We start from the raw sequence: 23,077 nt of genomic DNA on the forward strand, positions 1-23,077 counted from the left end.
ATCGTCTCTTCGTAGCCGTTTTTTGGGACACCAGGAGGGGGGTTTTACCTTCATGAAGTCGGCGCACGTGGCGCCCGCCATCTTGGAGGCAGCGATCAGGTTCCCCGGCCTCAGATGCAGGATCTCGCTTGTGGTCACCGGGTGAGGACCGGGATCACCCCCCCCGGTCCATAAGGGGGGGGGAACGGAGCCGGGTCTGAGCCGATCAGTGCTTTTGGCCGGGCTCAGTGGTGCAGGACAGCGAGGCAGCGGCCGTCTGCCTCGCTCCCGCCGGAGAAGGCCCGGGTTATGGCACCGCGTTTCTCTCCCCTGGGGACTGTAGCTCAGTGAGCCAGCCTCTCCCCAGGTCCATCTGTACCGCGGCACTGGGCGTTGGTGCTGTCGGTTCGCTTGTGATGAAAATTATTCGAGGTTTTAGCGCGTTTTCCGTTGTGTTTGGCCGGAGCCGCTCTGACTTGCAACCGTTCAGGTCGGCGGCCCGGCCCCGCCCCCCTGCTATCTGATTTTTAACTTTAAACCAATCAGGAAGTTCCGCATCCTTCCAATATCTAGCGATTATCAATATAGGGATGACAGATGGACCCTAGTCAAAGTGGAACAGCGCTTTTTCTGGGGTTACCGGAACTAAAGTCCCTGTTAGATCGGAAATTAAAGAAAAGACTCTGGACTACAGATTCTTAATATTTCCACAGGACCACCACATGTGAAGTAGGTTAACCTGATCTTCTTTACATCGCCAGCAACGTGAATTTTCAGTGACCCCAAATTTAAATAGGGTTTCGGGAGAATAATGCCATCTATGTGCCAGTTTAAAATGTATATTTGCTAATTCTGTTATCGTCATCTGAGAGTTTGGAATTCTGTAAAAAGTTAAAGGACCACTATAGTGCCAGGAAAACAAACTCATTTTCCTGGCGCTATATAGTCCTTAGGTCTCCCCCTCCCGCTGGGCTAAAGAGGTTAAAACCCCTTCAGCCACTTACCTGTATCCAGCGCTGGACTCCCTCGGTGCTGGTGACCTCTCCTCCCCCTCCGACGTCAGCTCCCGAGTGGTGCCGAATGCGCATGCGCGACCAGAGCCTCAATGCTTTCCTATGGACGTTCTGCGTGCTCAATGCGATTTTCGCATCAGGAAGACAGCCACTAGAGGCTGGATTAACCCTGCAATGTAAACACACTGCTATGTTTACAGCTGCAGGGTTAAAACTTGGGGAACATGGCACCCAGACCACTTAATTGAGCTGAAGTGGTCTGGCTGACTATAGTGGTCCTTTAAATATATAACAAAATATTAAAGTGTTACTCAAAGCGTCATGGCCATTCAGTGGTTTTAAGTGGTCATGGTGCCTAAAGTCTTTATGTGCTGTGGTTCACTTTAAAACACTGCACATATTCCGCTGTGGGAGATGTAACTCCACCTCCAGCGTCTTTGAGGTCTCATCAGCCAGCCCGGAATTGCATTCATTGGCTGAGAGCGGTCAGCTGACACTCTCAGCCAATGAATGGAGGTAGCCCCGGCATCCGGCTTTTGTAGCACATTATTAGAACAGGAGGGACCCAGGTAAAACAGCTTACCCCATTACTAAGAAATTGGGGTGTGGCTCCCTCCAAAACCACTAACCACAACATAATGCTTGGATGCCACTTTAAATATCACCTCCTGAAAATTTTAATTTTGTGTACAGTTTATACAAGTACTAAATAAGGGATTGAATGTTTCGTTCCTTTTCATTTCTGGAGATGAAAGGCAGATTAGTTAAAAACAAGACAAGGATACTATTTTGTTGTGACATTTGACTTTTTGGCTAGTCTAGTTTGTGAATGCAAGAGGATATTATAAAAAAAAAAAAAAAAAAATTCCTGAAAATAAAATTAAAAAAGTTACATCAGAAACTGTGGTTGCTTATTCTACATGGATAATAAATACATGTGTAAAGGGGCTGGTATATTTATGGATCAAAATATTTAAGCCACTGGTTCCAGAAAACCAGATGTTTATTTGTAATTTCTTTTGACACGATTCATAGAGTAGATCAGTAACCCAAAATATCTTAATAAAATACGTTGACTTCTGCAATGCAGTATAATTAAATATTTAATTCTACATTGTAGTATAATAAGACACATTTAATTCCGTGCCGTAGTATATTAAGATACATTTAAGAGAGTGTATACTTCAGCAAACCAACGATGAAACCTTACTGATTGGTCGCAGGAGAAGATACACCGTCTAGAATCACGTTTATACGCTTTAAACCGTTGCGTTCACAAGCTGCTGAGTTATGGAGATATACATACATATGATATTTGAGGTTAAGAGAAAAATGTGGAATTTCTGCTACATCGCCGTTTGTCCTTTTCCAAATTCAGTGATAACTGCTAAGTGCCTCGGTGAGACCGGCAGCACGGTGTGTATTTTTTCCGGGCAGGCATTACCTAATTGGCAATGACACTGATTGAGAATAAAAGCACTAATTACATTTTCTCCTTTGTGCAGCAAAAACCTTTTAAGCATGCATCGTCCTGTCCATTCATCCTATTTATTTGTTACATGAGCTAATGTGACGGCTAATATTTAGTTCTTTTGATAGATGTAGCCGTCTGTTTCTTTTAAACTCGTTACTGATGCGATACTGGTGCATTCTGAGAATACAGCTGGAGTTTTCATATGTCAGATTCTGTGTGTCCTGATATTTTAAACTGGACCCTTCAGACAAAAACAAAAAAAAAAACATTACAAGGACGCTTACAGATGGGTTTGACATATTGTTTTTCGTTTTTCTTTTTTAATCCTACATTTTGATATTGCATTAAAATTAGTGGCATGTAATGAAACATGATGCTAAAAATTACTCTTTTTTAATACATTAGATAGCAAAACAAGGTCATTATTATTATTATTTTATTATTTATATAGCGCCATCAGATTCCGTAGCGCTGTACAATGGGATCAAAACTTACTCTCATTTGCAGTTTTAGAATTTAAAACAAATCCCCACATTTTGCTATGTCTAAAATGAACTTTTACCAGACCAGGAAGAGACTTAGGCAATTATGATATACCGACCCAGTATAAATCACTGTAACTTAACCTACACAGCGCACTTAATATGTGTGGGGGTCTGGAGTGTCCCTTTAATAATATAAACCAACCCAGTATAACTGTTACCTAACCTACCCAGTGCACCTAACGTGTGGGGGAGCCTGGAGTGTCCCTTTCATAATATAAACCCATCCAGTATAACTAATCATAACCTAACCTACACAGTGTACCTAATGTGTGTGGGAGCCTGGAGTGTCCCTTTCATAATTTAAAACGCACCCAGTATAACTAATTATAACCTAACCTATACAGTGCATCTAATGTGTGTGGGAGCCTGGAGTTTCCCTTTCATAATATAAACCCACCCAGTATAACTAATTATAACCTAACCTACACAGTGCATCTAATGTGTGTGGGAGCCTGGAGTGTCCCTTTAATAATATAAACCTGCCCAGTAAAACTTTAACCTAACCTACACCGGTGTAACTAACCCATCCTGTATAACTAACTTTAACCTAACTTTAACTTCAGAGAAACTGCTATGTTTACATTGAGGGTTAATCCAGCCTCTAGTGGCTGTCTCCCGGAGCTGACGTGAGCAGGGGGAGGAGAGGTCACCAGCGCAGAGGGAGCCTGGCGCTGGATTAAGGTAAGTGGCTGAAGGAGTTTTAATCTCTTCAGCCCAATGGGGGGGGGGGGGGGGGGGGACCTGGCACTATAGTGCTCCTTTAATATTATAAACTCATCCAATATAACTAACTGTAACCTAACCTACACAGTGTACCTAACGTGTGTGGGGACCTGGAGTGTCCCTTTAATAATATAAACCCACCCAGTATAACCAACTGTAAAGTAACCTACACAGTGCACCTAACATGGTCGCCTGGAGGGTATCTTTAGTAATATAAACCCACCTAGTATAACTAACTGTAACCTAACCTACCCAGTGCACCTAACGTGTGTGGGAGCCTGGAGTGTCCCTTTAATAATATAAACCCGCCTAGTAAAACTTTAACCTAACCTACACAGTGCATTTAACGTGTGTGGTAGCCTAGAGCAGTGATGGCGAACCTATGGCACGCATGCCACAGGTGGCACGCCGGGCCCTCTCTGTGGGCACGTGGCCATAGGTTCGCCATCAATGCAGAGTAGGCACCTGTCTGCCCAAAACGGCAGGTGCCTACTCTGCTTTCTTGTCGGGAGGACCGGAAGCAGAGGGAGGGATCTCGGAAGCAGCTCTCCTGTCCTCCCGCGAGCAATCTGTGTGGAGCGTTGCCACGCGTTACCATGGCAACGCTCCACACAGCATCGCACGGGAGGACAAGGGAGCTGCAGGACCTGTCCTACATAGTTACCACCTCCGGACCACCAGGGATGGCTGTGTCTCCCCCCCCCCCCCTTTCACCAAAGGTAAGAAGAAGGGAGAGGGGAAATACTGATTTAATATACTTTTTTTAAATGTATCTTCACCCCTAATCCCCCCCACACACAGCACCCCTACCCCCCACCACACACAGCACCCTTACCCCCCCCCCCCCCACACTCACAGCACCCCTCACACAACACCACACACACAGCACTCCCCTTACACACACCCTTACACACAAACACATAAACTGCACCCCTAAATGCAGTATATGTGTGTGTATTCAGCAGTCTTTATGTATTCAGCAGTGTGTGTGTGTGTATTCAGCAGACTGTGTGTGTGTATTCAGCAGACTATGTGTGTGTATTCAGCAGACCGTGTGTGTGTATTCAGCAGACCGTGTGTATGTACTCAGCAGTCTGTGTGTGTGTGTGTACTCAGCAGTCTGTGTGTGTGTGTGTGTGTACTCAGCAGTGTTTGTGTGTGTATTCAGCGGACGGTGTGTATGTTTGTGTGTGTGTATTTAGCGGACTGTGTGTATTTAGCAGTCAGTCTGTGTGTCGGTGTGTATGTATTAAGCAGTGGGTGTGAATGTATTCAGCAGTCTGTGTGTATGTATTCCATTTGTTGGAGATACTAATAAATATAAGCTTAATTTTATCTATTTATATCATTATTTAAAATTTGTATAATTGAACTCTCTGTTGTGTTCTTCTTTTAAAACAAAAGATGTTAATTAGTTCGGACAACTGTACGAGTTGTTTTTTCTAAACTTAAACCTCAGTATTCAGGTTTAATTGCCGTGTTGGCACATTGAGGAAAAAAAGTTGGCATGTATTGCGGTTTGGGCACTCGGGCTCAAAAAGGTTCGCCATCACTGGCCTAGAGTATCCCTTTAATAATATAATCCCACCTAGTAGAACTGTAACCTAACCTACATAGCGCACCTAATGTGTGTGGGAGCCTTGAATGATTGAGCCCATTTGTGGATGCCATCTTGGAGGATAAAGATCTGTAGGTGACTTGACCTTTGAATCGTTACATATTTTGAACATTTTACAAGCACTATGTGTCCATCTATACCTACTTACAGGAGTTTGTTAATTACAGGTTTTCTGTAAATACTTACCGCTCTGTTTAAGGGGTCATTCCTTTAAATCATAGCCTTTTTATAAAATGCTTTCATAACTTTGCATACTTTGTATTACTCCAATTACTAGATGCCAACCATGCAAATTGACACCTACTTTGCGAAACACAGCCAACGGTAAATTAAGACTATAGATTGATTTATATGTTGATGTTGATTTGGTTTAAAAAAAAAAAAAAAAAATTGTACAAAAGAAAAGAAATCAAGATATCCTGCCGTTTATGCCCAGTAGTGATTGCTGATAGTTCTCCTTTCAGAATCCTGCTGATGGTCCCACTGACGTTACAGCGGTCTGTACTCTGCTATTGCTATGACTATTTGTACCGTAACATGCTGAGCGGCTTGGGAGATGTGAATAGTGAATTATCTCCGACATTAGGTAGCAGGCATTGATCTGTGTGCATGATGGATTTTCTCGCCGGCTGCGCCAAATGCTGCTCTCAGTGACTGCGCCGATAGAGCTGGGGGCACCGAGATCACAGTGATCAGGCTGCAGTTTTTTGAGGTTCGAAAGACTGTGCTAGATTGCAGACAGTCACCAAGTCTCCTGTGGCTCCATATTGAATTATATCTGCAGTCAGCCAGTGTTTGCGTAGCCAGCAAGTGGGCTGTGCAATGTGCTGATGTCTTGCTGAGAATATCTGCAGGGCTGCTGCTGCCGAGAGGCCTTTACAGAGGACGCTTTAAATTTAATGTGCCAGGAAACATGACAGTGACTTGGCGTGGGTACAATGGGCTGCGGGGCGCTGTGTTCTAAAGGTAGGAGACAATATACTTCATTACTGCACACTGATGGCAATCGTTTTGGGGTACACCTCATTCCTGGCCCTTCAACTGGTTTTATTTGACACCTGCCATCATCTCCAGGGGATACAGGTATCAGTAGAGGATAATAGGTATTGCAGTCCATCCACAAGTGGAGGGCCTGTGTTGGATATCCTCTGACATTATTGGTGACATAATGTGATTTATTCGCTAAACTAATAGTTGTAAAGAACTTACAAAGCCAAAATAGCTGAATTTGAGGGAAAATACCAGTTGGGCTATTTTTACAGATCGGCTGTTTTAGGTTCAAATCTGTGACTCCCTATTTAGTGAATGAGCCCCCCAGTCCACTTGTCAGTTGTGCTGACAGCAAAGTAGAAGTACCGGTAAATTTATATTTTTTTTATTCGTGCATTTGCCATCGATTTGGATGCAGGTAGATGAAATGATTACTTCCTATAGAGTGACACCAAGTTCTGTTAGCCGTCAGAGGTGCTAGTTTATTATGATTTAATTATATTCCATCCAATGGTAACACCACTGTGACTTAGTGCCCTCCCCAGCTTGGAGAATGACTTCATAAGGGCAGACTGCCCTCCACACAGTGTAACGCATGTCATGTGGGCTCTAAAAAAACATCATTTGTGGCGAAAAAGCATGAATAAAGATATTTTATAAACCGTGGTAGTTTCACTCATGATAGTATTTGGAAATGTATGCCATAAACCTTCTGTAGGGATATGCACAGCACTCCCATTGAAGCCCGTGATTAGGATTCTCAGGGTGAAATAAGTAATTTCTAGACTTTTTAGATGTTGTTGGGAATTAATAGCAAATAATGTTTACATTTGAGGTGTTGTTTGCATATACGTGTCTGCATACATATCGTGAATGTGTTATCTCCATTAAGTAAAGGATTAATTGGAGTGGATGATGTCCCTTTAACTCATTACTGATATGTGTTCCAGAAAATACTTCAAATAGGGATTTGGGGTTTTAAACACAGAAGCCGTTAGTGGGATTAGCGGGGTCCTGTGACGGCAAGTTTAACCCATTTTCTCCTATCAATGTGTATACCAAGCTTGATTCCTCTAACCCTCACTCCCGTTTTGCTCCTAAGCTGGCCCTCAACCTGCAGAGAAACACATGTATAGATCTGGATGTTTGAGAGGGACTGTAAAGGGTTTCTACTCCCACCACTACACTACACCACAAATTTGTAAAACAAAGTCGGCAGTCTACTAGTGCTACCTGGATGAATTAGAGCGGAGGGAGTGTTCACTGGATGGATTAGGGTGTAGGGCGTGATCCTTGGATGGATCAAAGTGAAAGGACTGCTCCTTGGATGGATTAGAGTGGAGGGGTTGTTTCCTGGATGGATTAGGGTACAGGGCGTGCTCCCTGGATGGATTAGGGTGCAGAGGGTGCTCCCTGGATGGATTGGAGTGGATGGATTGTGTTCCCTAGATGGATTCGGGTGCAGGGCGTGCTCCCTGGTTGGATTAGGGTGCAGGGCGTGCTCCCTGGATGGATGGTTATATAGAGACACTGGCACTGCTAAAAGAGTGTGTAATACTTGACACAATGACACTGCCAGTAACGGGTTTTATATGGAGATACCACTCCATACTGGCTAATCTCCTTCACTTTCACAAGCTGTGTTGCAATTTGTGAGAGTCTGCAAAGACTATTACATTCTTAGAATTCAGGTAGTTATTCCTTTCAGTGCAATCAATGGGATCATGTTTTGCAGTGTAAAGACCTTAGACACACTGCACTGAGATTCCCTGACTTGCCAAAACAGGGTCTGCCATTTTCATCCAGGGCACTTAAACCGTTTTTACTGTTGTTATTCTAGATACACAATAAATATGTGTTCCTAATATCATTTGTGCAGTAAAACAACAATGCCATAAGTGGAAATTTGATTCGATCCCTATCCATTCCCCGGTGGGTTTTACATTGTACGTATCATAATGTAAATTAACGTATCATGTTCTGTTTTGTGGCAATAAATACATACTATTACATTTAAAGAGACACAGGAAATCGAATTACTGCCAAGATAACATTTACAAACTGCGTTCTCTCTCAAGCCAAGCGTCTGTAATGTGCTTTCCCGCATCGCTGCTGTTTCTATAGTATGTCTACCTGTGTTTTCAAAGTCACTTTTAAATTCACTCTAATTGTTTCATTATATTACTATCATGGGGATAATTCTACACACGTTGCTGATGTTGCCACTTTGAAAAGGGTTTGTTTGTGCGACGGATTGTGTGTTTAGCTTGCCGCTGGGCAAGCATGTGTCTGCGGCCTAAAAATGCCAGGCATATTACAGAATCTTTGGAGTCCTCGGCCCATATAATGGGACCTTTCTGGCAGTCTATCTGCGTTAAAGGTAAAGAGATCTGCTTTGCATTTTAGCAGATAACAAAATGTAATTATGTTGTGTTATCGTTTAGAATCGTTTCCTGAAAACCAAATACTTTCATTTAAATCTGAATTTCTACCGCTTAATTAAGTTTATTTTGATGTTCAGTTTCCTGACTTTGTGTATGGTACAGACAAGGAACATTAAAAATAGCGAGTTTGTTTTATACTGTGTTTTATTTATTTATTTTATACAAATATGTGAGTATAAGTGGAAGCTCTATCTATTTTTTAATGCTATTGCCTGGCTCTTTAATTTGGGAATTGGACACAGGGAAGATTTAATGTATCCACTGACATTCTTGATTCGTGTTCGTGTCATGCATGCGTTCACTCTTACTCTGTGTATTAGGCCATTCACATAGAACCAAATAATTCTTTCTCTCTCCTAGTGTCTGAACTGCAGGAGGAAGGGATCAATGCCATCAATTTACCTCTCAATCCAATCCCCTTCGAGCTGGACCCGGAGGATACCATGCTTGGTAAGTCACAATCCCAATAAAACTCAGCTGAATGATTTTCTTATTACTAACAGAATTTTTCTTTTCTTTGAAGAGGAAAATGAAGTCAGAACCATGATTGATCCGTATTCAAGAAGTGATCCTCGATTACAAGACCTAATGAAGGTAACGCACATTACCTCCCATCACCTCAACAACAAGGAGCTTATTTACAAAGCAGCTGAATTGTAGTGCATTGATGTAGTGCATTCAAACTGTAAAGTTTAGGCTTAAAGAGCCAAGTTGTGACTATAGCTCGACTGAAGAACTTTTCTGAATCGGCTACTTTTCCCAAAATTTTGCAATCTTCTTTTCAGTTAATTATTTAGTGAATATTCTTGACTTAGTACCCCTGGCCCCGCTTTCCACCAACATAGTAATATATTATACTGAATGGGAAGTCGCGATTTCGGAACAATTAATATGTTCAGTATAAAGTCTTATATTTGGGATCAGCAATTAGCTCCTCCGTAGCCTGTAACCCCCACCCCTCCTGTATACTAATTACAGCTCAATACATATGGGGCCATAGGAAATAGAACAATCATTTGTCAGGGGTTAATAATACAGAAATCACCCAATCAATTGATCCTTCTGTATTTAACATTGTCACCTGTCCCTAATTACCTCTAATCAATGTCATTTTTACATCTAGCTAGGGAATTCATGCTTTGCTGTCCACGGGTAACTGATCTTTATTTAATGTTTATTGTTTAACGGGCTGTCCAGTCTGTAAATGAATTCATTATTAACATGTTGTTTTGAGACCCTTCTGTATAAATGTTATTTCTATAGAGTTAACAGGTTTTCTTAGCACTTTACACGTTGCATTATAATGTCAGTCTGCCACTGCAAAGGCTAGTAAGCTGCCCACTCAAAATTAAATCACCACAAAAAAAACAAAACAACAAAACATATAATATAGGTATATACTTCTCCTTATAGACTTTCAGGAGTATACAAATTAAAAAGACATGCAAAGTGCTGAAGCAGATGTAGCTACATACAAATACAGAAAACAAACATAGCGTAGAATGTGATATATCAGTGGAGATAAGATCTAGAATCAAGCCCAACCACATGACCTACATCCAACACAGCAAGATTAATCTGCTTCAGCATTTTGCATGGATTTATAATTCAGATCCTCCTGAAGCTCTATAAGGGAAGTATATACCTATATATGTATTTCTTTTGTGTGGTGATTTCATTTTGTGTTTGTCACTTAGCGCACCTAATTGTTTATTTATTTGTTGGTTTTGTGGGAGCGCCTAAGTGGGGAGCGGCATGTGCACCTGTTAAAAGTGTGCCAGTTTGTCACCACTGAAGCGCCTAATATACTTATTTATATTTAGTTTCACCTGTATTGTTTGTTTGTTTAGCCCTCAGAGTATCTGTGAGTATGCAAGATTTCTATAGTGTAGTATGAGTGTTCTGTGTCTGCAGGGATATCAGGGCTCTGTGTACTAAGTCTGCAAATTGTATTGTGTACACATGATTTCGTCAAATTCAGGGGTCTCTTTGGACGAAAATATTTCTTTAACAAACTTTTCGTTTCTTTCCAGGTCCTAATCGACTGGATTAATGATGTTCTGGTCGGAGAGAGGATTATTGTGAAAGACCTGGCTGAGGACCTGTATGATGGGCAGGTTTTACAGAAACTTTTTGGTAAATACATTAAAAAAAATACTAACAGAGGGCCGCTGGGTACAGATGCAAAGCATTATACCGCAGTGTGTACTGAGCTATAATTTGAATGCTGCCATACTCTGCAGAATGTATACAGTGATTCTTCATCTCATACCCAGAGATCTCTCTATATCCATATATCCGTATAAGTTTATTAATTAGCAGCAAAATGCATGCAGGTGATCTAATGCGTTAAATTTGTGTATGTGTGTATGAATATTAGTTTGTATACAAGCTGGTGGATATTTCCTTGGTCTGTGAGCCTGTATGTATTAAAGGTGTATTATTCTGTTAGTGAATGCTCTAATTGCTCTGTCTCAGACAGCCAGGGAGGTTTTCTTGAGCTTCTGTTAGCTCTTCAGAGCTGGCCTAGAGCGCACCTGCCTTCCTCCTTTCTAAATAAAATTTCAGTGGAGTGTTCCTTTAAGTCTGAAATTGCGGTATTATTTTTCTTCCATCTATATTTATGCTCCAATTCCATAAATGTGATATCCGATTCTCAGGTTCTTTCTTTATTCTTGAACTTTTGGCACATTAAAGCCGTCTAACTATTTAACAACTTGCGAAAATATTAAAAAAGCTTTTTTTCATGTAAGGGTAAAGCACACATGCAAAACAGACATGTAGCTTCACCCTCCTAGTTTATCTCTTTATTATCAGTAAATGGATATTTGTGTGTATTACAGCGATTGTGTGCAGCACTCCTGACATTTCCTCTTTGAATGTATGATTGTCTGGTTTTACCCAATACATTTAAGTATTTCCAAAAGAGTCAGTGTTGTTCATGAAGTGTACGTGTGCACGTGTTTGTGTATGCCACAATTTATTCTATCACTATTACAATGCCTCTAGATGGATTTAAGACATTACTGTGTGTTATTAAAGTTACCAGTAACTATATCAGATCAGTCATTCTCGATTGGCGCTAGTGACCTGTATCTGACCTTAGCTGTAAACGCTGATCACGCCAGATACGTCCATTTGTCATTTCCTTAGTGAGGTAGGAAACGCTCGGTTCTTTAAGCACATCGTCCAAACCTGCTGACCTTGTCCATCCTTAATATGAGGAGCATTGATTTCCAATGTGAAATGGAGATTAATGTACTAAGTATCATTTTCTGTTCTTTTGATCTTCGTGTCCTCCACTTGTGCCCAGCTGCTTGTGATTGACACCAATAAGCCTTCACACGTATAGATGCCGTGCTGGCTCTGTAATAACTCTTTTATTATAGCTGGCTTCTTCTATGCCGTGCATTTCAATAGTTTATTATAATAACGAGGGCTTTTGTATGATTTCCATCATCCTATGTTAATCAGATCACATAGATATCCATTCAAGCGGCCGCACACAACAGGGCGGCTTATGAAAAGCACGGCAAGAAAATAAGTGAACACACACGAAAACAGCCGTGCACTTTGATCCTGTGAGCACAATTATGTGTGTAGACATCACCCTTCAACCTTGTGTGGGTGTTCAGTATCTTTTATTCCTTGTGAGTCTTTAAATCTGGGAGTACTTGTGTGCCTCACGTCCTTTCTTTCAGTGCTTGAAATGGAAAGGTGGAAGTAATGTGTTAAAATCCTGTGCTTTCTTCTGTAATGCAGAGAAGCTCGAGGGCCAGAAACTCAATGTCGCTGAAGTCACGCAGTCGGAAATAGCTCAGAAGCAGAAGCTGCAAACTGTGCTGGAAAAGATCAACGAGACACTGAAACTTCCGCCCCGTGGCGTCAAGTGGAACGTTGACTGTGAGTGTGATGCAGGGAATGTGGCGTCTCAGTTTAGGGTACACTCCATGGCCACGAACGCTGCACACTATAAAACGTCTAGTTAGCTTGTCAGGTTCCTCGGGGTAACATGTATGTAGTGAAAGTGTCCATTATGGTGTGTTCTAATACAGTTAATTCTGTTTCGGCTCCAGCTGTTCATGCCAAGTCAGTGGTGGCCATCCTGCATCTCCTAGTAGCCCTCTCCCAATACTTCCGGGCTCCCATCCGCCTTCCAGATCACGTCTCCATACAAGTTGTGGTTGTTCAGGTATTTGGTATTTTTGTCTTCAGCAATATCAACTGCCCAATGAATATTAATATTTCTATCGTATAAGTCTTTTTCTGAAGAGGAGTGTGAGATCCCACAATTACAAGGCCCACTATGAGTTGAGAGATGCTTTTTATACCAACAGCTTAGCAGTAATGATTGTGGAGGTCAAAATAATTTGAGTGAAATAACTTTTTGCGTATACATTTCCAACAGTTTGACCAGCACCATGTATAGGTTAACTATTACTTTCTATAAATTGAGATCAAGTCATGTTTGAGATGACAGCTTGGCTAAAGAATAGTTTTGACAAATTTGCTAGATATATTATGTTTTTTTTATAGTGCAACATATTTTCTTTATTTTTTGGTATGCCAGCTGTATCCTGTATTTTAAAGTTAGCACTCGAAAATGTCCTCTCAGTGCATTATGGTAAAGTACTAAAAATTTATAGAATTCCATGTGAATAATGACCGATTTTAGCAAGAATCATATTATAACCATAAGTAACAGTATATGGTGACAATTACGTTTATTACAACCCTACAAACGTTACATAATATCTACACGACTTTATTATTAACTGAATTTAGTAGCCAGAAGAAAACCTGTTAACAATAATTAAAAATCTTTTTAATTTAAAATGTTCACCTTTGGTGTGTTGGTTTGTATGATTTCAGAAGCTGGATGGGATGCTGCAGTCTCGCCAAATCCAGGAGGAGATCACGGGGGATACGGAGTATGTGATCAGTGCTGTTGCCAACAGTTCTATAATGGGAGCCATATGTTAGTGAGAAATGCGATCTGATTACTGATATTAACGAGTTCCCGGAGCAGGGAATATGACGCTTCAGCCAGATATATATGATAAAATGCAATTTCAGGGTTTCTGTTAAATGACAGCCAGAGGAGAGTGTTATCCCTACATGTTAAATCATTCACAGCCCACGTATCCACCTCCTTCCCTGTGTAGCATCTGATGTGTAATATTATGTGTCTGTAAAATCTCCTAGGAGCGGCTCGGTGAAAGGGTGGATGTATACTAAACTGCAAAATGTAGTAAACTGAAAATTCAATTGTAAAATTTAGACAAAAACGGGCTAATTTAGAAAAGCTCTGCCATTTTACTAATTGGAGCAATCCGTTATACTTTACCATTAGAGGACTAATCAAGACTGTAAATGGAATTTAAAGAGATTCTGTCAAAATATGCAAGGTGAAGATTACATTTCCATTTAGGTTTCTGTGGCCATGGGGTGTAGTGGAAGGTAGGTGTACTTACCTGATGCTATCTTCTTCCTGTAGACTTTATTTGGCTCCTGGTATTTCATTTACCAGGAGCTGCATTAGTAATGTACTCTTGCACATGCACAAGAGCAAAACACTGAGGTCTATGGAGAATCCCACAGGAGCCTCAATAGATCATGTCTTGTGATGAGCAAGACGAAACCTGAATCCCACAGCTGTCATTTGTGATGGCTCCTGGGATTGGACAAAAGTTTACACTTTTTTCAATCTCAGGCTTGCCCGTAGGACAAAGTAGTAGTATTTTTAGAATTGTGTTGGAATTTCATTACATTTCCAACGCAGTCAGCATGAGTATTTCATAAAGATTCTTTGTGAAATACTAAAAAGTGAAAGTGACACTTTAAGAAACACCTCTATTTGAGAATCTTTAGACCAGAACTGTACGATAACACGCCATGTATTACAGCCATGTTTTTAAATACCTCTTTCCTGCAGGTGTTATATAATGCAGAAGAAGACTGTAAAGAGCCGGAGTTATAGCTTGTAACCTGGTAGTTAAATCATAAGCCAGTTCATTGATAGCACTTAAATATACTAAAGGTTTTCGGTTACACCACATTGCCTTTGATGTATATTGTATGCTGAGAGATAAGACACACACTTTGCATTATATATTGCGTGTGGTGCATTATGGGTACAGACACATTACATAAAAATATCTTATGACTTTTTATATAGCTTTTTTTCCTGAAAGACTTGTAAAAATATAGAAATAAATAATGTGACGGCAGATGATACCATTCGTCCCATCTAGTCTGCCCAATTTTCTAAATACTTTCATTAGTCCCTGGCCTTATCTTATAGTTAGGATAGCCTTATGTCTATCCCACGCATGCTTAAACTCCTTTACTGTGTTAACCTCTACCACTTCAGCTGGAAGGCTATTCCATGCATCCACTACCCTCTCAGTAAAGTAATACTTCCTGATATTTTCAAGATTATATTATTTTTAAAATGTTTTATTCTGTTAAAGAAGAGTTAAAATGACAGCAATACTATACATTGGAATCTTCCTGGGTTGTTGTTGTATTAAAATGTCCTTAATTCTCTGATCATAACCCTGTAACATTCTATCTCTCATGTTTATCTTCTCTTTATTTTAGGGCCTTGTCAGGAAGACACGGTAAGCTAATAACATCACACTTTATTACAGTTTGAAACAGGTCTGGAGGGATGTAGAAGTGAAGGTGCTATTTCTAAAACTGCAAGATAAACAGAAAGAAATCTCAATGAGTCTGCGTAACAGAGCCCATTTCAAAGGTCTAAAATGTGCTTCTCTTTGGCATAGAAAGAGATAAGCACACATAAGAAGGATCTGTACCATGCCTCCCGCCCAGACGCGATCACACTCCCAGGATCAATAGTAAAAACATTGGACTGGTATAAAGTCCAAGGCAAATTTAATTTGATAAGAAACAACAAGATTTCGTCTTGATAAAGTCTAATTTTGAGCTGAACCATTGTAATATCCTATCCAATAAAATTTTATTTAGGCCTCATACCAGTGCCCAATCCAATAATTTGTGTTTTTGGCATAGTCTGCACCAATACTAATAAAAAGAATAACTATAGATTTAGCCTCGTGAAGCCGCGGCCACTATTTCGTAAAAATTACGAAATAGGCGGGCACGAGCAGGGAGCAATCAAACGCTTCCATTCAGAAGCGTCATTGCTCCCTTGTGCGCACGCGCGGCTTTGCCGCGCATGCACACATACTTCATAGGGCGGCATGCTGCCCTATGAAGTCCTGAGGGCTGCGAGCTGAGCTGACTGACAGCTCAGCTCGCGGTCTTTGCCCGCCCCCCTCCTCTGCTGACAGGCTGGAGAGAGAAGGCGCGCACACAGTGCCTTCTCTCTTGCACACGTCAGACGTATTTTAATACCCCTGACGTGTACAGGGCCTTTTTAGGGCCCTGCATGATAGGAAGTCCCTCTGGTGGCCGTCTGAGTGACGGCCACTGGAGGTATTCCTATCAATCAATGTAAACACTGTATTTTCTCTGAAAATACAGTGTTTACATTAGATTGCCTGCAGGGAGCTATAGATCTCATACATTAAGCTGTAGTTGTTCAGGTGACTATAGTGTCCCTTTAAATGTAGAAGTTCATTTTGTTGCAGTTATGGTACATTTTCTTCAGGTAATAATGAGCTTTTTGGACAAGTTACTTTCCCCCTACTAACTTTTTCATAGAAATGACCCCTTAATGAGTTCACATTATTTTACTATGTATCCTGCATGAGAACAGGTGAGCGTAGCCCTGTCATGATCAATGACAACATTAAACTATTATTTTATGACAGATGTAAAATTAATTTTGTCTTTTTTTTTTTCATGTTTAGAGCGAGATGCATTTGACACTCTCTTTGATCACGCTCCAGACAAACTCAATGTGGTGAAAAAGGTTTGATCATTTCCTTACGAATCTCAATAGTAACTGTGTCATTTGTTTATATTTTGGTCTTTGCTGTACTTATTTAATGTATCTAAACAACTGCCAGCTTACTATATTGTGCAACATTTCACACAGTCAGGAGCTTTGATGAAGGAATAGCTTTAATAAGCGACTTTTCAGCATTAGTATTCTGATGCTGCATTAAATCTATGATGTATTTTTGAGAAATCTCTTTTTCATTCCTCCTCCCTAACACGCTCCGGCTTCCTTGGATGGGTCATCTTTCAGTCTTGTACTATTTTTAGGAAGTGAAGCCCAGTGGCTTTTTCAGTTTTCTTTACTTACTTTACATTACTGTACATCCGCTTTATGTGTAAATAAAAATGAATTCTGAGAACGTTCTGTCTTTATCACTTACACCCGCCCATTGCGCAGACTGTTTACTCCAGACCATGGTATTTACTATTTCTTCTCGGTTTTTCTCTAGACTCTGATCACATTTGTTAACAAGCATCTGAATAAGCTGAATTTGGAGGTGACAGAGCTGGAGACTCAGGTAAGATCCTTAGAGGTCATAATTAGGTTCCCTGTTTGTTTATTCACCCCTGTCAAGCTTTCTTGTATATATTATGTAGCTATAGTGTCCATAAAGACACACAGTATTGCAATTAAGAATAGGAAAGTTAGAGTTACCCTGGAGACAGTTGGTAGAGGCATTCAGAGGTAGTTACCCTGGAGACCAGCAGTAACTGCATCCAGCGGTAGTTTCCATAGATACAGAATGTAGTGGCATCCAGTGGTAGTTGCCATAGAGATAGGTGCTAGTGGCATCCAGCAGTAGTTAGCATAGATGCAGGCGGTATTATCATGTAGTTAACGTAGAGACAAGAGCAGTTTCCATGTAGTGTTACTTACCATAGAGATGGGCGGCATTTGTCTTACGGTGTTAATCAACGGACAAATCTCTCTTTGTTACAGTTTGCAGACGGAGTGTACCTCGTGCTTTTGATGGGGCTACTGGAGGGCTACTTTGTACCCCTGTATAATTTCTTCTTGACTCCAGACAGCTTCGAACAGAAGGTAAATTCCTGGATTACCCTGCGTTGGGATTGGTTAAGATATGCACATTTTACACCAGCCTCAGTTTGTCACTCACTGTGTCAGGAGCAGCTTACCTGAAACTCAACCAACTATTTAGTGGCTTACAGTTGACAAGTTGTTTGAGCTCTCCTGGCTGAGAATGATGTGAGCAGTTTAATGCAATTGGATACCCTGGCCCTGCAGTGATAATATTGTATTTTCTATACTCAGCGCATTTCACTTGTACTGAGTAGATGAATCCCGCGGGGTGAACTGTTTGTGTGTGATATTTGCATGTTTCCCACAGAGATAACACGTGTGACCTATGCTAGTGTTAGTTCCTCCTTACTGCTTCCATGAGGTTATGAGATATACCCACCCACAGCGCAGCCAGATATGAAACATACCTGCCCTCATTACTTTTAATAACCCCGACATTACCATCTAAATTGACCAAACCAAACCGCAAATTTACAAAAAACAACAACCTCCCAACGGTCAAAGATTTGGTGGGGAAAGTCCTGAATTGGGCTGCTGTACCACAGTACCAGACTTGGAGTCCTCCTTATAAGTGCAATGTTAGCACTACATGGTCATATTTTGTTTTATTACACACATTACACCAGTTTGCTAGATATAATAATAATAACTAGATTTATTTATTTCAATTTATTGAAAGAAATTCCTGTTGGGACCCCATGTCTTATACTGAGATTACTGTAAGACTTTGGGTGTTATTGAGTTATTCCATGAGTTATTTCATGGTCCATTTTAGATACAGAATATATAATCACAAAACAATATTTTGAGGATCAAAGGTGTTAACATTTAGTTTTTCTTCCCATTTGTAATTAACAGTAATTATTTTTTTATATATCTTTTATAATTTATTATATATTTTGTTTGTCTCAAACTTATGACGTTATACATAGTCACCTATGTGATTAAGCCATGAAGGTCAGACAATGTTCTAGAACCTTTATGGTGTAAAATAATCCCTTGTCAGGATCGTGTTAGCCGTTAAGCATCCTTTTTAAAACTGTGTATATAGTTTATTCACTAAACACCATATTACAGAGAATTGAAAGCCAAATTTAAATCTGAATTGTAAAATTCAAGCTAAATTAGCCACACCGTGACTATATCTGAATTCAAAATATTCTTCTATTTTGGTCTAAATTTTGCAATTCACGTTCTAATGTATTACAATTCAGAGTTTAGTGCATCAATTCCTACTTTTATTTTTCTTCTAGCAATGTTAAACAAATGTAATTCATTAACTGATCTTTTTTCTAATCACAGGTAGTCAATGTGTCGTTTTCATTTGAACTTATGCAAGATGGAGGTTTGGAAAAGCCTAAACCAAGGCCGGAAGGTACCTGTCCTGTCCTGTCCTGTCCATTACAAATCACTGACTGTATGTGCAGCCTGTTTATAATCTAATGGAGGGCAGGAGTGAGTTGGGATAAATTGGATGATCTGTGATTGTTTTTTCATTTCTTTTTGTATATTAAAATTCTCAATATAAGTTTTTCTTTTTTGACAAAATATTAGGAAATGTCACTATAAGACAGATTCATTCTAATGTGACATTATACATTATGTTCTACTATATAAAAAAAAGTTTATCTTCTTTTCACAGATATTGTCAACTGTGATTTGAAGTCCACATTGAGAGTCCTGTACAACTTGTTTACTAAATATCGAAGCGTGGATTAAGGCGTGGTGGTGGCACCGTGACGCAGATTCCAAGAATGGCAATTTCCGATCGCTATGTTACTTTATATTAACTTTAAAAGGGAACATTTATTTGTCTTATTTTATTTTACATTTTAAAACATGTGTTCTGTTTTATGTTGCACCTGAATTTAAACTGCCCATCCACATTTTAACATTCCCTCTATTGCAGAGCAGCTGCTCCTTTTAAAGCATTATTGAATATGACTTGGGGTCAATTTATAGGCTAATCACGCACTGGTTTTTGTTAGCAATTTTTCACTGAAATACTCCTAGTGACTCCTAAAAGAGAATTAATCCCATCTTTTCTGCTTATTCTGAGTACCTTCCTACTGTGATCTCTCAGTGACGGGGCAGCCTTAGCTGTGGGGCAGGGTCCCTCCTCATGCCATAATAATTGCAATAAATTTCACTTTTTATTGTGCTTGGATTGTCCCTGTAACCTAATGGCACTGTAATGAGCAATGATGTAATGACAATCGCCTTCTGAATTTGTCGTTTTCATGGTTTTATTTCAAGCATAACTGGCTTTTTATTATGAATTATCCCTTAATACTAGTTATATTCTTCACCCTGAATGTTAGTTTATTTCCTTACAGCCTTTACAGACCTGGCAAACGCAAGCAGGGGACTCAAACAACATTTAAAGCACAGACTATATATATCAGCTCTGCGGAATATGTTGGCGCTATATACGTAATTGCATATATAACCATGTCTTGATATGTAGATGAAAGTCTAATTGGATTCCTCTTTCAGTCCATTCCGCCTAAGATGAGACTGGTTTAGTAAGAACAGATTTTAACTCAAGGGAGATGATCTTTCCTAACAAGAGCTGTAAGTTCCCTATGAGTTTTTAAACCACTGTGGCTTGGACAGAGATTGAGAAAGAATTACTCCTTCTTTATTGTATATAGCAATCATACCTAGTTATGTAGTGTCAGAGTTTATCAGTAGTACACTCACAGCATTCCCACTACCCCAGGGATAATCTGTCTTTGCTAAGCCTTGTGTAGGTACTGCAGGATATAGTTAAAACTATAAGCAAATCATGTCCATTACTTATATAATCATTCATTCAATTATCTTAGCTACTTAATGTGTGACTGAGAGATTTAGAGAGATCATTCAGGGATTTCATTGCAAGCCATATTATCAACTAAAAATGGTGCTATATTTATACAGTAGGATATGGACTATGTTATATATATGCCTATCAGTTAAAGGGGCCGATCAGGTTTTCAATCCCTAACATATTAATTTCTTTATTTCCCAGTAGGACTGCCACCATGCAATGCGGGATCTTTAATCATAAGGCGGTACGTCTGTAATTAGTGGGAGCTAGCCCTCTCCCTTGCTGAAATCATGGTGGTAGATGCCACCTGGGAGTGCCGTTCTCACTAATCTCATACAGACTTGGACATGAATTATTAAACCCTAAAAGTAACACTAACCTTAGACCTAGAAACCATGTAATGTACATGCTGTAGCTTGTATTAGGGTAAACAGTGCCTCTCAATCCTTAAACCTCTCTAGAACCCCTCAATGGCAATATCTCCCCATAATTCACGGCTCTCTGATATGTATCCTATAATATACACCCCATTACATTAGGTAGTAATTACATCTAGACCCCAGAACATACTTGGAAATTAGTGACATTCTTAATGTCCGAGTTAAAAATATGCTATTATCATTATATTATGCCACAACTGGACTCTGCAATATTCCTGCCCATATAATATGTAATGTATTCTTCAAATGTATCCTCTAATTAACACATTGCACTTTTATTTATTCCTCACACTCTATCTGATGGATTTTAAGTTCCAGTAGAATTCTATAAATACACCACACGAACGTTATGGAAATCAAATATGATTGGCACGAATTGTATTTGACACTATCCACAGCTACACTTTTCGTCTAGTCAGCGCAGGTTAGGCAAACAGTGATAAGTGGAGTTTATTTAGAAATGCTGCCCAATACTTCGAAGTAAAATGGAAACATTTGTTTATAAATACACTGGGGAAACTGACGCTTTCTTTTTAACCTGGTAACCTATGATTCTCCCAGGTAAGCCATCTAGCAGTGATTCTTGGCCGTACACACTACATTCCCCACAATGCTTAGCCAGCCTGTTGTTTTAAAAGTACATATTCCATGAAGCACAGCCGGAGTTTCATGGGAAATGTCATTCATAAATATCTAGAGCAGCCATCACTGCCATGCTACAAGTATCATATAGCCTAAGCTTGTGTCATTCCAAATCCCTTCTCAAAAAAGGCTGCAAATGAAGAATGTTCCTTAAATCTCTACACTGCCTGTTTGCATTCTCTTCATCATTCTGTGATCTCCAGTTACAAATTTATTTGCATCTACGTACAAATATATATATATATTTTTTGCTATTATCAAAGCGAACAGTAATATAAAATGTTATCTTTTTTATTGTATTGCCAAGTATGCCTTTTCACTGAAAATAAAGAGCTCTATTCATTGATAAAAACACTGGCCAGCGTCCTAAGCGAATCTCATTTTGGAAATGATTTGAAACGTTTATTTGTCAAAAGCTTTATCTGTATCTGATTCATTCTGCAGCACTGGTACATACTATACCTGCATGTTTGTTTAACCTTTATATATGATGCACCTGAATGTGGCATACAAACTGCGTGTTTGCGTTACCTATTTATACAATACATATCTATATATAAACACACACACATACTAAATACACCTGTATGTTTGTAAGACAGCTAGGGTCACGGTGCTCTCAAATCAGGTGAGATGTGTGTGAGTTTTTAACATCTACTTGCATGCATTAGTAGTAGCACAGTAAATAACATTCCATTTCACAGGGTTCTATGGGCATATGTATTCTTAGGTTTCTTTAAATTGAGCGATCAGTGACATTTTTGCTAGATTTAAAAAAAAAAAAAAAGTTTAATTATTTTATATTCCCCTTCAACGATATTACAAATCTTCCTTCTGATCGCTACTTCTTTGTACGCACCTTAATAGATCACAAAACTATTTCATATCAAAGTACCGTAAGTTTCATTCTTTAAACGTAAATATGGAATTAATCAAACATTGTGAAATGGATCTAAGCTCAGGGGCCACTATATAATTTAAAGAGTAAGGGAAATCACGGAAATCTGCTCATCTTCATTTTAACAGAATTATTGCTTCTAAAAGAATAAAACGTACAAGAATATCTAAGATTCAGATAAGCGGTAAACATCTCTACAAAGATAATGATCGAGCGAATGTCAACCTGACCTCTGGCGTCCCAAGCAATCGGTTTGAAAGAATGTTCCTCTTTCTTTCTGTTTATGAACATTTTATGTTTTTTTGAGGGTGTCACTTGCTGGAAAGATATTCAAGCAAATCATTTTATGCTGTAAGAAAGGCAAGGGGAAAAAATGGGAAAATGAATTGATTAATAGATCTTGATAAACTTTACATTATTTGTTAGACCCATACCTTTATGGATGATATGTACTTCGAAACAGGAATTAAACCCACAGATGATGTTTACCTGTTTCTCATATGATGCTCTTTTCTTTTAAAACTA

At 39.6% G+C, this 23,077-nt stretch overlaps 1 protein-coding gene across 1 annotated transcript in view; it reads left to right on the forward strand.

The window, feature by feature from the left end:
• PARVA (parvin alpha) overlaps nt 1-22,008 on the forward strand; it is a 46,974-nt gene extending 24,966 nt beyond the window's left edge. Inside the window, exons 2-13 of the mRNA XM_063438275.1 lie at nt 9,147-9,236; nt 9,310-9,380; nt 10,820-10,922; nt 12,549-12,689; nt 12,863-12,978; nt 13,659-13,717; nt 15,390-15,409; nt 16,628-16,689; nt 17,168-17,236; nt 17,659-17,760; nt 19,063-19,135; nt 19,403-22,008. Coding sequence (XP_063294345.1) covers nt 9,147-9,236; nt 9,310-9,380; nt 10,820-10,922; nt 12,549-12,689; nt 12,863-12,978; nt 13,659-13,717; nt 15,390-15,409; nt 16,628-16,689; nt 17,168-17,236; nt 17,659-17,760; nt 19,063-19,135; nt 19,403-19,479 — 983 coding nt within the window. The 3' untranslated portion in view covers nt 19,480-22,008. The remainder of the gene's footprint in view (nt 1-9,146; nt 9,237-9,309; nt 9,381-10,819; nt 10,923-12,548; nt 12,690-12,862; nt 12,979-13,658; nt 13,718-15,389; nt 15,410-16,627; nt 16,690-17,167; nt 17,237-17,658; nt 17,761-19,062; nt 19,136-19,402) is intronic.
• Nucleotides 22,009-23,077: the final 1,069 nt, after the last annotated feature.

This window comes from Pelobates fuscus, chromosome 12 (assembly GCF_036172605.1).
Source record: "Pelobates fuscus isolate aPelFus1 chromosome 12, aPelFus1.pri, whole genome shotgun sequence".
NCBI lineage: Eukaryota > Metazoa > Chordata > Amphibia > Anura > Pelobatidae > Pelobates > Pelobates fuscus.